Source organism: Haemaphysalis longicornis, unplaced genomic scaffold, assembly GCF_048455015.1.
Source record: "Haemaphysalis longicornis isolate Haplotype H1 unplaced genomic scaffold, Haemaphysalis longicornis Haplotype H1 scaffold_9, whole genome shotgun sequence".
Classification (NCBI taxonomy): Eukaryota; Metazoa; Arthropoda; class Arachnida; order Ixodida; family Ixodidae; genus Haemaphysalis; species Haemaphysalis longicornis.
Genome location: NW_027526460.1, coordinates 64,889,225 through 64,905,542, shown reverse-complemented (window position 1 = coordinate 64,905,542; position 16,318 = coordinate 64,889,225). Strand labels below are relative to the sequence as shown.

Below are 16,318 nucleotides of genomic sequence, written 5' to 3'. Positions count from 1 at the left end.
GGCGAGATGTCCGCCGGCACGCGCCACATAGCGGATCACTGCCTGAACTAAGCGTCCCTACCCTTCCCATTGAAAAGCGCGCGACGCGTCAGGCAATGTTAATACAGGCGGCGTTGATCTGATACAAGTCGACAACAATGAAAGACATAGAAGACAGCCGTTTTATTTCCTGCTGTGCGATGCGCGTGTTGGGGCCCGCTGCTTGGTACGTAGCATTAGATTCTTGAGCCTTCATAAGAGCATCACAAAAATACTGAAAGAAGCCTACGTATTTTGAATACTTATCGAGAAGCTCTCAGCGCTGAACCTCGTGAATAAGCTAGAAAGGAGGAGTTACACACGATCTTCTGACCGATGCTCTGAAGAAAGTTGTTCTCTCTCTCCTTGTGTGTTGCAAACTTGTGGGGGATACATCTTGAAATTATATAGATCTCTCAGAAGCTGGCACATATAACTTAATTACTAAAAATAGGCTTTTTAATGCAATAAAGCATCAAAGTAGGCGATTTCTAGCGCAGGCACTGCTGCCCCTCGCAAGCGGAGCGTAGCAGACGACAGCGGCGCGAGTCCCTAAGCCGACGTCAGAGCCAGAGGGCGCCACTCAAACATCTCATCGCCAATATTTCCTTTCCCCGGGCTGAATTACAATGGTAGCCCCAAGTTTGATGCACTGCATTGAAGTCATAGGCAATGAGGAGTAGAAGAGAGAAATGACAACATTACAATTTATTTTTTAAGTTATGTAGTTTAAATTTCCACTTCGAATTTGCGGTTTTATTTAAAATGCACCTATTTTGCGGAACATCTTTCGCGTAAATGCACATCTTAGCTGAAGTTCTAACTTATCTCTAAATGCGTGCATATTTGTGTTCACAGAAAGATGAACTGAGTGGAATGCCCAAAACAGTAGTAGTTACATACGCATTGTTACCATGCAGATAAAACAGCACCCTATTTTAAAAAAATTTCAGTTCTATAGTTGGCGCCACAAAACTGCCTTGCCGGAATACTTACCTGGAAATCACTGCTTCGCTTTCAGTCCCAAAACAATACGGCCACAAAATTACTCGGAAGCCAAATCGGGACAGCAGGGGGAAAGTGAGGAAGATTCTTCAAGTTGTACGCCAAACTTATTAACTACATGAAGCATGCAGTCTGCATGTAGGCGCCCAAGAAATTGGGCCTTGATATTATGTTCGACACTGCTTCTGACTGACTGCACTCTGAGCACATTTAGTACCGTGTCTTCTTCTAGAAGAATGCATTAATGTGGCTTCAAATACTTTCAAAGTGCTTTCCCGAGTCAGGCATGCACTGGCTTAGAGTGGGACACGCAGTGTGAATTAATCCACATCTTTCCACTTCGGGACACATTGCAGCTGAAGTGAAGTTCGAAAACGTAAAGCTTTGACAACAAGCATTACCATTGCTTGTACTCACTTTTTGCCCAAACTGTTACCCATGAATTCCCGCCCCTCCCACCCCCAACAACTTGCAATTGCATTCAGGCACTTGGACGCGCCGCTCTACGTGCGACGCTTACCACATCCCAAGCAATAGAGGAGGGTAAAATGGCAAGCGAGTTCTGCCTTTAATTTCACCTCATTACACCAAACTCTAATGTAGCCTTGTAATGTGGCTTATTTGCTCACTGAACTGCTAAGAAGTGTGCAAGTTGGGGTCTTCAGTTGCTCCAAGTCAAGACTTCTGCAGAGTCCAAAGGCATTGCCCAAGGAATGGGACCTTCCCCCATCTTGTCTGCTTTGGGAAACAAGTGATTGGTACACATACACATGTGGGAGTAAACAAGGCATAGGACTGCTCCCTTGGCATTTTAAAACATTTAATTGATCTCTCAAGCAATCATAGTGTAAAAGCACAAGTCCACAGGACCAAACTCCACGCTCTTCCACCTTGCATAACAACATTTGAACAAGTCAAACATTTTAACTCTTTCTCCGAATTTTTTTTTTTTTCATAACAAACTTTGCATGTGAAAACAAAACAAAACATACATGATGAGTGCTGCCTGTTCTGTCATTTGATCTATGAATGTCCCCCCCCCCCTTCCCCCAAAAAAGCAATGGCTGAAAGCTAGTTCATTCAGAAGTAAACAATTCAAAACATTTGTGCCCTTGGGGCTCCTAACAGAACACACTGAATGCAAAAAACATGCGAATACTAGGTGTAAATTTCCACAGGACACAGCCATATGCCAAGACAACGTGGCAGAATGCATCAGGAGGATACGCTACACTTGAGCGATCGACAAACAAAACGTCCGCAACAATGGCTGATGAAAATGCGAAATGGTGCCCGTGCCCGTTTGCCTGACAAAGGAGGGACCTACTTTCCTGGAGACTCCCACAGTAAACTTTTCAAGAAGCTTTTCCACCCCCGTAAGTAGGTCTTACCAGGACAGAACCAACCAGTTAGCCCCTCTCGGATGTGTCGTACGTAAGAGCTTCTTCACAGGCGCAGTTCATGCACAAATTAACCACTTCTGCATTCCTCGCACCAATAAGTTCACTTCTATGTTGGAGTCTTCTTCCACTGTTGAAGCCAGAAGCACCTGCCCTAGGACACTTCCACGCTGAGAGCTCTGTCTCATGTGCACTAGGACCTTCCACTGTGAAAGCTGCAAGGACACTCCCACCTTGAGAACTCTTTGTCTTGCCCGCGCAAGGATTGAAGATGAAAAGAAAACAATTTAAACTGTCCACAGTTCAGTGCTTCACATCAAAAAATGTTCACCTGCAAGGCAAATGGACGTTTGCAAGGCCTGCAAGGCACTAGACAAATGGACGTAGAACGGTGGTGATGCCTGTCAGTGCTTCCATGCCAAGAACAGTCGGACGGGACTCGCGAGGGTTGCGTTCCAAGATGATGGGTGGAGAACACTGCCGATGCCCATCAGCGCTTCCACGGCGAAAACGCTTCGAGGGGCTCGCCGCAGACCGTGGTCTCCTTGGGGCGGCGTCCGCGGCGGCGGCAGGGCGGCTGTGGAAGCTGCTCCCCGGTGTCTGATGCCGTGATGGGGTCCACCGAGCGGAGGACCTGGTCGGCGAGCACCGCCCGGATGTTGGCCCACTGCCCCTGGAGCAGGGAGGGGGACATGCCCAGCGGGTTCCACGAGGACATGATGGCTTCCTTGCGGGTCTTCATGCTCGGGAAGTTGATGGCGTCCATGCGCTCGTCCTCCTCCCTGGATTGCACCGAGGGCGCCGGGTTGTCGCCCGGCGGGCTCTCCTGCGGGGACATTGCTGCCATCATCATCGGCCCATTAACCCAATCACTGCCAAGTTTTTTCAAGCAAGAGCTTTCTTCGAGAATAATAATCCCGCCTCCCTTGTCTGCTGGTTTGGCTACAATGTCCTGTCGGTTTGCTCAATGCATTGAGAGCATCCTGTTCGTTTTAAAGCGGAGCTTTTTACCTCTATCCCCCAAGGGTTCTGTTGTGACTGTTGGTCACAAAAACTCCCGCGAACAAATAAACGAAGTTACGGGCACCACCAGGAATTGAACCTGGAACAAATACAGAAACGGAGCAAGAGCCCGTTGTCTAACTGATTGAGCTATGAGCCCAAGCGGAGACGGGGGAGACAGACGGTGCACTCACTGAGCACATCTGCGGGTTTAACGGCTGGTCGACCGAAGAGCTCTGATAAGATAGATCTCTGGACACCTGGCGCGTGCCTGAAATCGGGCTTCCAGCACGTCAAAATGGTTACTCGGCATCGTGAAAAAGGGGCACTTCTAGATAAGACAAGAGATGCCTCGATCACGTACAAGGAGTGCAATAGTACGCCTTTGTCTCGTACACCATGTGTCAGTATACATTTAGATCGTTCATAGATCCACTTACTTAGTGCACGAAAAAGCGCCGCATGGGTTCATTCTACAGTTGTGATTTGCGTCTGTGAGGTTTGACCATCTATCGGGCGAACCTTCAGTGAAGGTTGGACGCACTTTTAGCTCTTGTGCTTCTCTCACCTTTCTTTAATGGTAATTATATATATATAGTAAGGAAATGAGGGGCTCGTTGAGGAAATACAGAAAGATAGGTCGGCAGTCTAGAACGCCAAAGGAGGCATAGGGGTGTGGTTAGGCTTTTTTTTGCTACAGGTAATGAAGTTAACGGTTTTTTTTAAGGATACAGAAGGAAGAAAGAAAGAAAAACGCGCCCAGAGTGGGGACCGAACCCACGCCTTTATATATATATATATATACCGTACTAACCCGATTATAACGCACACCCAATTTTCCTGGCAAGAGCACCGAAAGAGCTTGCACCTCCGATTGTAACGCGCACGGAACTTTGCGACTCAGAAAAACGAATGTGAGGGTAACGGGCGATTTCTTTCCCGAAGTAATCTCACTCATCTTACCCCTCGTCTCGCTCTCCTGGTCGCTTTCTGTTGACTACAACATCTCGTCCTCGGTGCCGTCAAGCGCATTCGCGATGCCACACTTCTGAATGAAAGTTCAACCATGGTCGATGGAATCGTGGCTCACGCCTCGCACGTCCATCCCGCGAGCTTCTCCAGAGGCGCATGCTTCAGCCGACCGCTTGTTTTGAACGCGTGAGTGCTGCTCGTAAGCCACTCGTGGAAGCGGCGCACCGTCGTTGCCGCTGCTGCCATTGCTATCTAGCGCACAAGTGGAACGATTTGACGATTTGTGTGAATGCCGATAGAAAAGCCTAGGCGGCTAGGCTTCCTGCGTCCGAAAAATCGTTGCTAAAAGCTTTGGCGCCATCCTGAGATGGCGATGGGTGGGGCGAAATTTCCGCTGTTTCTGCAGTTTCGGTTTCGTATCCGATTCTAACGCGCATGCAATTTTTCGGCCTATTTTTCTGAAAAAAAAGGGTGCGTTAGAATCGGGTAAGTACGGTATGTGCATATATATTTTTGTGGCTGGTCCTCAAACCCTTCAGGGGTTTTTTTTTTTTTTTTTTTTCCAAGTTCGAACGGGTGAAATTTTATGCTAGAAATGCACTACGATTTTCTGTAGGAGATGTGAACACTTTATTCAGGATTACTTTATCGAATGAAAAATGTTGTACAGAGGAATACAAGCAAATTATTGCAGCAAGTAATCACTTGCTAATTAGAATGCCCGGGTGTTCAGAAAAAAATTTTTAGTATGATATTCTTCAAAATAACGCACAACAAAAAGCGACAGCTGGCAGCTGACATGCAGATAGCGAGATTCCTTTCACTGCTTTGGTTGCATCTGACTAGCCGCAGCACGGCCACGCTGCTAAGATAGGACGAAGCGACATGGATCTGTTGTGTAAAATTTACCCAACGTCTTCATGTGACTTTTCAATAGATGGTTTGACATACCCACAATACTTTTTTTCCCGGAGCTGCCTCAGAAGAGGCAGGGAGTTAGATAAAGAGGCAGCACGAGAATACTCGTGTGTGGCAGGGGGAGTCCGTATGTGGTTGCCCGAGTTATCCTGGGAGTGGCAGTGAAAAGCTTAACCACCAACAAATTTTCGAATAACTTTTCCGAATCAGTGTTAGCCTGGAAAACATGCCTTCCAGTGACTTCTTGAAGGAAAACGCAGCGCGTAAACATACGGGAAAGATTGTAAGAGAGGTACAACCCAAGCGCCTCTTCCAATCTGTCCCGTCCATTGGTGGGCTGTGTTTTTCCTAAGGTGCTATGCCAACTGGCCAAACTTTAACGGCTCCCCAGCATCAGGATGAGCATCGAACTGCACAGCGGGGCTGGAAAAAGAGGAGGGGATGCACACTGACCGCGACCCGGAACAGCTCGCAGTGCAGCCCCAAGCGGTCCCGGCGCAGGTCAAGTGCACGCAGGAGCGCGGCCAGGGTGCCCAGGAGGCGGCGCAGCACCCACAGCTCGCACGGGCCCAGCACAGCCGGCACGTGGTTCTCCATCACCTCTCGCAGGCACTGGTACACGTCCTCAAACTGAGGCACTTCGCCGACCATCTCCGCCAGGTCTGACAGGGGCTGCCGCTCGTACACTGACACCACCTGTCACAGCACAAAGAGGGATCAGGAACATCAATGGGGACAGGGTACAGCCTTGAGGGATGCCAAAGGTAGAGTTCAATTCATTCAGAAGACTGCTTTGTCCCAACAACAATAGTACAAACGCCAATGGGGACGGGGTACACCCTTGGGGAACGCCAGAGATACAGTACAAACTTGGTTCGTTACAAAGAATTCTTTGTGCCGGAAAAATGGTATAGTGGAACCTCGATAATACGACTTTCAAGGGACCACGTGAAAGTGTCATATGACCGGGGAGTCATATTATTGAGGCACGGATGAATGCCAGCCTCAAGACGGTCTCACACGACAGGTGGGCTAAGAACTTACTTAAACTACTATAGTTAGCGCATTAACCTAACTGAAATCAAATGTTTATAAAAATAAAACGACTATTTCGGGCCCTCCCCCCCTCCGTGGCGTCTGTGCTATCCCGCCAGCCACAGCCGGCCATGCACCGCGCGCTACACGACCCCCATGCTGTCCGGCGCTATTTATAGCCCACCAGCCGTCGTAAGACTCGGCAATGGAAGTGGCATTTTACTTCTTGGTGCAGCTGTTGCTGCAGGCCAAATTCTAGTTTGGAGCAACCACAAGCTACTTTGGAGCAGATGGCAAAATACTATGCTTCTATACAGTTACAAGGGTGAACATAATTCACAAGGAAACCGACTAAGTTTCCAATATTTACTGTGCACCATACTGCACGTAAAAACCAATGAACAAATGCAGTAGGCGCATAATTTCATAAATCAGAACAAGATCTTTGTTGCCTTCAACTTTAGGATAAAAATACTTGAGCTACATCACTAAACTGCCCTAGCTTTAAAACGCATTTTTCCACTTGCAGCCAAAAACTAAAACAGGGTAAAACACAATTAGAGCAAAAGCCACAAGACCCCAGTTACCCTTACGCCACGTCTTAAAAATTGAGCATCTGAACGTACAGGTTTGTCTGCATACACAGTACAGGTACACCAGAACAACGTTGGAGTTGGACTGATGCGGCATGTAATAGAAAATGATTGCAGAAAAACGTCTTGAAAAAGACAAAGCCGAAAGAGACTAACTCTACAATGTTAACAAGACTAGTACAGGCCAGAAAGGACCATTCATATGTCCTTTGTGACAAACATGGCGGTGCCCTTGGGCGGCTGTAAAGCCATAAAGAAAGCCGTGGATGATCGCAGATAAAGAAGGTCAATTCAGGATTCGTACAAGCTTCAAAAGCAAAAATTCAAGGGTTTTCAAGGACTTTCAAGGACCAGAAAACACATTTTTAAGGTCCCCATCTAACGTTTTTTATACTTTTCCAACAAAACGCAAAAGTTTTTTATTGCACAATGCCTAAGCACATTAGTGCACATCTAGATAGGTGCTAACGGGTTCGTAAATGCTCCCCCAGTATTATTTTTTATTTTATGGCTGGTATTTAGAGGTTTTTCTTTTTCCTTTGTGTTTGCTGAGGCTGTTTGATTTCAAAACTTCGTTAATGTTGCCTGCATCTCCTGCTTTGTCAGCAAGAGTATCAGTTGAAATTCAATCCGCAAGTGTTGCTGCAAGGCAGGATGAACAATGTACACGTCCACCATTTGCATGTAAAAGCAAACGCAGATGGAGCGTATGAGGCACAGCAAACATGCAATGAGCGAGCGTCCACAGACTAGATGGAAGATGCAAGATAGAGAACAGAAGCTGGCTTTCACTGGATTGTATCGTGACATGGATTGGATTGACAAGTGCCTGCTCCCAATGTTGCCTTGTAATAATAAAAATCCACCGAACTTGTCATTTCACGCAATACACTGAAACTTGATTGTTACAATGTTTCTTCACATTTGTTAACACCTAAAATCCATGACAAACACCTTAAATTCTTGTGAAAAGACAGGGCCATTGATTTTCTCTGGAAAAATCAAGGGTTTTCAAGGGCCATTTAAAAATTCCAGGACTTTCCAGGCCTTGAAATTGACACTTCTAAATTCAAGGGTTTTCAAGGTTTTCAAGGACCTGTGCGAACCCTGGTCATGTCCACAGATGCGCAGACTCATCGCAGCAAACTCTGCTTGCAAGCAGGCTCAACTTGGATCTTTAAATAAAGGTGACACTACACACCATGAAGGAAGAAAAAAGTTAGGAGGCAGCACCACCGGAGAAACGTGAAGCCTATACATAAAAAGTAAAATCGAAGTCAGCCCAGGGCGTCACTGCACCACGTGACCCCACCGCGCCGCCGCGCGCCGCAGTCTGAGTGCGCGCGGTGGGATTTATGGGCTGCCGCGAGCTCTTCAATTTCATCTGCTCGAAAATACTCTGCAGGAAGGTCGGGTGAATGCTACCGCCAACCAAACTCGAGAGATGCGCCAAAGCAGTATTAACTCTATGCGCCAGAGTCGGAGACCGCCGCCGCCGCCGGCCCAGCCGACCATAGAGGTCACATGCTGGGCCGACTCCGGCGGCTTGAGAGAGAGAAACGGCGGAGGGTGCGGCGTCAACGGCGGTTGGCTTGCGAAGGCTAGCTGCACGACGTCATGCTGTCCCCTAACTCTTTCTTCCTCCATGCTACACGTTTATTTTCAGTTTCGGTTTGACACCAGAGGGTTAGAAGTGCTGCCACGTGCTTTCGAAATGCCCCCTTCAGCGCACGTTTGGATTAAAAATCCCTCAAAACGACCATTTGGAGCAGCATGGAGCAGAAGTTTCGTCTTGGAGCAGTTTGGAGAAATCGGAGCAGCACTTCCATCACTGGTCAGACTGGGGGACGTATCAGCAGGGTTCCACCGTACCATTTGTCACAAACTTCAACGAAATAACCTAGATAATAAAGAAAACAGATGATGCAATGACAACTCCCGGGCCACTTCCTGGCGAGGCCGCAATGATACCACAGAATCCTGTTTGCGTGAATGGCAACCGCCGGCCAAAGCTACAGTCAAGAAACACGATCAGGCAATCCTAGCGGGGCCTCTAGTTCCATTTGATCGTACTACTGGAATGCTGATGTGCAGTTAACAGTCTGAAACTAGAGCAACAATTTTTTCAGCGCTGGCCTGTCTTGTGACACTGCAGTTGCTACGGCATCGCTCCGGTGCAAAATTTAAGTCTTTCAATGTTTCTTGCGTTTTAAAGAAAGTCATCGATGGCTGGAATGAAGCTGAGTGACTTCCGAAAGGCTAGTTCTCTGAAACTGAACGCGGTTGCATGTTGCTTTCATGGACGCTTTAAAGGGTCTACCATGATGGCACCCTGCGTGCTTAGCACCTCCTCTGCATCCCTCAATTTCCTTCTCTCAGTGTTCACCAAATTAAGCACCCCTAAGCTGCCTCGGGGCCGCTGCTCCTCCACTCACGTCAATGATTTCCCGGGTGCGGTCGAAGCGGCGGCGGGCGGCGTTGAGCGCCTTGCGGAGCACGCGACCGCCTAGGGTGGCCCGCACACCGGCCGGTCCCTGCACAATGAACCGGTCCCTCATCCGCCGACGTTCGGTCAGGAAGTGCCTGAAAGAAAAAACACAAGTTTGGTTCATTCGAAAAATTGTCTCATTAGAAGCGTACTGACGCCATTCTTAATGTAGACTTCGCTCAAATAAGATACATAATTAGGAAAAAAAGGGAACGGCCGTGCAACCCACTCGCTCATTTCCCACAACAGAACCTATGATGTCATGTGTGCCCTGCTGTGCGATTGGCTAGGGCCGGCAAATGCAAATGCAAATGAGGCAGGGCTTATAAGCTTGCTGATCGAGCTATTTGTGCTTAAATGTATTTGATTGATTGTTGGGTTTAACGTGACGATGCAACGAAGGTGATGAGGCGTGGCCTGGTGGAGGGCTCCGGATTAATTTTGACCATCTTAGATCCACTTTACAGCAGTAAGAATGGTGAGGAAAACAATGAAAGTTACAAAAATGCATGTAAACATAGAAGTACCAATGCCGTTGGTACTGGGCGCACTATGCTTGTTTAAGCTGCACAGCAGTTTGCCGCTTTGGAGTTGTCTTACACGACTCTGGCCGATTGGCATACGCGACGTTGTCTTACGTGACCCTGTTTGTCGAGCATACCCCATGTTTCACAAAACGATTACTTTCTACCGTAACAGAAACAAGCCAGGTGCAAATACGGTCAAAAACAAAGCAACGGCGGACAACGGTTCGCGGCTCAGTATGGCCGCGCCATCTGGGAGGACTGACGGCAAGCAAGGCTGCAGATCCTAATGACGCCCTGGAAGTTCGTTTGAATACCCGCCCTTGTGACTTCATGGCAGACATTACGAAAACACACGATTTGGCGGAAGCATCGAAATTTTATTTTAAATTGATTAATTTCTCAGTGATTACGGCATCGTCTGCTGCCAGACAAGCGCTGGGAGCAGTATAAAACATGAAATCTTTAGAACAAAGCAAACTTGTATTTCGTCTGCATGGCCCCTTTAAGGAGGCCACGAATAGACAAGACAAGTGTGGTTTATTAAAAACACTGCTGTGCCCAGAGTGGCCAGGCAGCCACTGAAGAATGATGTCTACTCAAAATTTTATGTTCAAGATAGGTTGGGAGGATGAACGACTGTTGGTGACCTGCGCAGTGCGTGAGGCTGTAAATCACTTCCCTTGATTCGCTGCTGCGTGAAAAACTGCAGTGAACTCCCTCCCTGTCTTGTGTACGCCATGGGGGCAGGCTCGAACTTTGCCATTTTCTTGGGCCCTGGGCCAATAGTGCTGATAGCACCTTGCGAACAACACTTCTGCTCCGGTTCCTACGAGACTCTGAACTGGACAAATCTCTTTAGATCGTAATTAGTGCAAGTGCCTCAAGATATGTACTCTTTTGTGCTGTGGTGTTTATCTGTTTCTTTTTCTTGGGTTGGTGTTCTTCCTTCATTTTGCACTCTTTACTTTGCATTTTCATTCAGAATTCACATTAACGATTTCCTTCCTAAATTAATTTTTATGCACACAACTTTGCTAGCAGCATTTCCTTGTATCTCGTTTTTAACGTTCCCTGTTTGTCCTTTCACTGCTGTACCCAGAATGTCAAGCATTCTCCACTCATCACTGTAGTCATCGTCCACATCTGGCATAGCATAGGTAAGGCTCGCAAAGTAATGTAACTGACTTTCCGAACCAAATTTTCAGTTTGCAAGCGACTTTTCTGTCTCTTTTGTTTCATTCTCGTGGCAACAAAATTCCTGTAAAAGTGAATTTTTCAGCTTTCCCAGGCTGGTTTGCTATTGCGGCGTTCGACTTTACATATCGAACAGTCTAACCATCCCCTTGGAAATTCCATGCAAAAGTATTGGGCTGTTACTCCAAACCCTTTTAACAGGCAACAATAAAAGTCTCTCTGTGAAGTGCGGGGTTATCAGATAATCTTCAGATAGGCATATTTTATATTTCGAATTACTGACATATAAAACTATTTTGCTATCCCCTTGGAGTTCGATATCATCATCATCACCACCACCAGCCTATATACGCCCACTGCAGGGCAAAGGCCTCTCCCATCAATCTCCAATAATCCGATTCGATATATCCGGGTTCAACTGCAAAAGAAGCCACAAATCATGTGACAAAATATACACCAAAGTGGGGTGTTTGTATGAGCGGATCTGTCTTCCCGTCACTCTTCCCGTCTGCTGCCGCCATGTTGAGACACGACCAGCAGGGTACACAGTGTGCAACAGCATGTTTCACATATGCGTTCCATACTGTTCCACATAGCGCTCTTCCAATTAAACGTTGGTTTCTGTTAACCAAACAAGGTGCCTGCTGGTGATATTCAGAGAGGCCATGACAAAAAAGTATAACTTTGCTAAGTTTGAAAGAACACAGCCTTCAGTAACTCACATCGCTGCATTCCAGCGGTGAACACCAATTTTTAGTGATAAAAAAAAAAAACCCAAGACACCAAAATATTTCAAATTTCAAGTCTCAGGGACGTATTATGGTCAGGAGTGATGACGTAATAAGTGCCATCACTAAAAACGTAGTTAGCAGGGTATTAACTGCATGTTAGCATTCAAGTGATACGATCGAACGGAACTAAACTCCCAACTACACTCAAACTTGCAGTAACGAAGTTAAATGGGAGCCGTACCGTATTTACTCGAATCTAACGCGCCCTCGATTGTAACGCGCACCCGTTTTTCGTGACCTCCCCCTCGAAAAAAAAAAAATCTTGATTGTAACGCGCACCCGTCAGCCAGCACCTGCTCGCTTTGAAAATGTTTGTAGGGCTAACTGCATCGCCCGGACTTTGAGCAGCTCGGTCGTCGCGGGCCGCTGCGCCGCTCGCTGCTCTTGAACGTATTCTGCGAGCTGCTCTTCTATTTCGGCGAACCGGCCCTGCTTCGGTCCACTGAAGCCCTTTCGTGTAGTCTTGCTGGCAAAAATAGTCTCCTGCTGCTTGCGCCAGTCCCACACGCATGTTTCCGGAACTCCGAATGCGCGTGATGCGGCCCGATTTCCGTCCGTCTCCGCACACATTATGACTTTCCTTTTAAAAGCGGCATCATGATGAACTCGGCGTATCTTCGCTGTCGGCACGTCCATGCTGGTAGATCAAACGCAGAAAACGGGTAGACTAACCTAAGCACATGTACTACCACAGCACACGGAGGACGCTACCACGCTACTGCAGCTAGGCATAGACAGCTAGGCTCGAAGTGCGTACGAGGCGGCCATTTTGAAATGCCGATGGCGATATGATATCTGAGATTTAGGGTCGTACTCGATTCTAACGCGCACCCAATTTTTGGACCCGATATATCGGAAAAAAGGTGCGCGTTAGATTCGAGTAAATACGGTAATCATTTTGTTATGGCCCTCACTTTGTTACATCAATTATAACAGTTTACGGCAATGTAGGCTCAGTTGGGTGCACAGCTATAGGCATGCAAAGAAGGAAACCACCTCACGGCCCACTGTACTGGTAAGGAACCACGCATGCGACCAACAGAAGGCTAATATTTTGCTTGCTTAATGCGCACACTGTCTGCTTTATAGGTGTCCGGTAAAAAAGTGCAAAGGCTTATGGGCACATTATTTTCTCCCGTGGAGTGCCGCCACTTCTGGTTCGAGATCTCTCGTGCCCTGCCGCACGCCGTCGGCATTCACACAGGTGTGTGCTTGTTGTTTATCTGTTTCCACCGGGGGGGAAAAAACGCTCATGCATCAGGAGTTCCATAGATAACGACGACTGACCCTACAGGGGGTTTATCTGACAGTTAAGCACCCTGTGACAAATAAACAACACACACACACACACGCCTGAAAGCCACCAATTTACGGGAAGGCACAAGAGACTTCGAACCGGAAGTGGGGGGAGCAGACAACGTACCCGTGAGCCTTTGCACTTTTTACCAGTCACATATTGCAGCTAGACATACATAGCTGGAAAAAAGTCCGTGATGCTCCTTTGTTTCGGACTTCGCAAGCGAAATACTTTTTTTCAGCAGTGGCTACCACATTGATACTGCTTTCGCCGTCATCATGGGCGCCGAAGAAACAACATAGAAGGTCACAACCGCATCGAGTGCCTACGACGACATTGGCATGTTGAACACATGTGCATGGGAAACGGCAGCCCCTTCGGTGCCGCTTCCGTTGGTTTGTCTGGTGACATCTGCGACACAGCCTCGTCGATCGGCTCCTCCGTAGTGACTGCGTCGGCAACGGCGTTGAGCGAGCCACCCTCCTCACTCGACCCCGCTGGCTGAGCGTGGAGGACGGCTTGCTCAGCCATGCGTGGCATTGCTACAGTGTACTACAGAAGTGTTAGCATGGCTGCGCATGGCCGTGAGGTCGACACTCAAGTTTTAAAACAGCCGCGCCGAATGAGCACAGAACCCCGCGGAATACTTCACGCACTGTAGTCGTTTTTTTATTTTCTGGGAGACCAATATAGTTTGTTACATCTATCGACAAACAACGAGGTTTCAAATGCATGCTTCTCTATGGATATTTCAACGGGCATTTCATTCACTTCGTTACATGCATTATGTCGTTACATCCCATTGCGCTATACAGAGGTTTGAGTGAGCAACCACCCAATCCCGTTTCTTGGCGGTGGCTTTGACTGACAGCCACCAATCCCACAAACAAGATTTTGTGACGTCACAGAGAAATAGTCGGGAAGCGGGAAGTCGCCACTGCCTCATATGCTTTCTTTAACATTGTGATTACCTGTTTGAAGTTTGCGATAGAATTGGCAGCCTTGTCATCAAGACAAAGCAGTCTTTTTAATGAAGCAAACCTATTCTGTCTTTAAAAGGCCTCCCACTTAAGGGCCCTTTGTCATAAGCAATCTCACTCACAGGACTCCGGACACTCTTCGAGTGGGCACTGCCGCAGCCAGCTTCTCGATGTCGCTGCTCCCGTGCTCTTTGAGGGCCTTCAGCAGCTGCCGGCGTTCACTGCATCCACACACAAAAAAAAGGAAATCTTTGCTTGACGGGAACAGAAACATCTAGCCTTTCCAAAAATTACAACATTAGAGACTGATTTCATGGGCTATTTCCCGCCTTCTAAAACACACGTCTTCCCTTAAGGACAACTTTCCCGGTCACAATATTTGGATTCGTCTGCACGCAGCTAATAGAGCGCACATTCCCTTCAAAGCAACCTTTACGTCTTGAACGTTTTACTCAGACAGATTCAAGTGTTTGGATCTCATGACAGAAGTGTGGATAAAGGCTGACCAGATGGGCCCAATTTTTTCCAATTCCTTAAATGATAGGAAGCCAATCCTAATCCATCTCATCCTAAAATAATTATTAGTATATTTGGTATTATAATTAATAATACTATTGATAAAACAAACAACAAAACAATAATACAAAGCAATTTTTATTTTTATCACTGTTTATATACCTCCAAAGTCTACCTTGTTATAGTGGATCTGGAAACAATGGACTTCCGGTTACAACAAACCATTTCTGTTGGCTTCTTTGGTACCCTTGCATACTTTAAGTGGAGTCCACTCCACACATAAAGGACCCGGCTATAACAGACTATCGGCTACAACAGACTAAATTTAGACGAAAATTGTTTTGACTGAATGATAACAGCGGACTTCCACACTGCCGGCAAACAGTATGCTTTTTTTTTATTTATTTTATCAGGGAAATTATTATGCCTGGCAACATTTTCGATGTAGAACGGGTCGTTGACGCAGCCAAGCCAGTGCCAGTGGCCATTCCTTTTTTTGTTTCGTTTTTAACCAGTGGCATTAGCAGCAGGGTAGCTGATTTCACTGTTGGATAAGTTAAACATAATTAATGCTGTCAAACATGGCGAAAAACAGGCTGATATTGCCAGAAGTGCAGGCCTGTCTCAGCAAACGGTCCACTCGACTGTCAAGAGCAAGGCCGCTGCCAAAAAACGCAACTCCGGTGAGATTGAACAACAGCGCTTTCGAATATGTCAACGGGTGTACCCAAAGGTTAAGTCTGCCCTAGGAACAGTTTTTTCCATAATAAAGAACTCAGGTTCAGTGAAGTTAGGCATTCATTATTCCGTGCATGCATCGTTCCCGTTTTGTTCGATGAAAAAGGTAAGAAATGCCTCAAGCAGGAGGATGGTTCCCATCCATTGTGTGCTCCCACTGGGCGTGCGCAGTCCAGCTGGTCGTCTAACTTTCGCTTTCACAGCTTTCTTTCCTCAGGTTATATCGTATCAGCTGTTTTACTCACCAAACAGAGATTATTAAAACTGCGGGAGCTGCCTTGGGGGAACGCCAGGCAGCGATCTGAATCGTTTGACAAACGGTTTCGGGTAAACCAGCATCATCCCGAAGGGTTTGAAAAGAGCCTGACTAATTCTCTTGCACTTGGCTGATTTTTATAACTGGTTAGTAATTGCACCTAGTTACATTCTTGCTTTTATTTGCTCAGCTTAGCGAGTTCTCTATGCACTCAGCTGCATGTGATAGACCTTTTCCAAGTTCCAGTGCTAAGCTTCGAAAAAAGAGCGTTAGGTGATTCTTTTACCCTGCCTGAACACTGTGCAGAGATGCTGCAGGCATGTAGAAAGTACGAACTGTTTGGAACATTTATACGCAATACTGGTCAAAGTTCCTACTTCATGAACGTATGTCCCCCCCCCACACCTCTGTTCAGATATTGCGTACTTCGGATACAGCAGCGATGTTTTTCCAGATTAAGCGGGTCCATTGTAACAGGCATTGAATGTACTGTTCATTTTTGCCCCTCAAAGTTTGTTTGCACGTATGTCACCCAAAACATGCACTCTTACCGCGCTCACACATCTGAAGACTTGATCTTTTGCTGTT

The 16,318-nt window shown here is 47.0% G+C and overlaps 1 protein-coding gene across 2 annotated transcripts in view; it reads right to left on the bottom strand.

Annotated features, from left to right (window-relative positions):
• Positions 1-776: 776 nt before the first annotated feature.
• The window catches only part of LOC144152684 (uncharacterized), a 36,425-nt gene continuing 20,883 nt past the window's right edge, over positions 777-16,318 (bottom strand). Inside the window, exons 8-11 of one of the 2 annotated variants that reach the window (XM_077684067.1) lie at positions 14,343-14,441; positions 9,379-9,526; positions 5,769-6,011; positions 777-3,249 (exon numbers count right to left, since the gene is read on the bottom strand). In XM_077684067.1, the coding sequence (XP_077540193.1) occupies positions 2,914-3,249; positions 5,769-6,011; positions 9,379-9,526; positions 14,343-14,441 (826 nt within the window). In that variant the 3' untranslated portion in view covers positions 777-2,913. The remainder of the gene's footprint in view (positions 3,250-5,768; positions 6,012-9,378; positions 9,527-14,342; positions 14,442-16,318) is intronic. The other variant, XM_077684068.1, reaches the window with a different exon arrangement.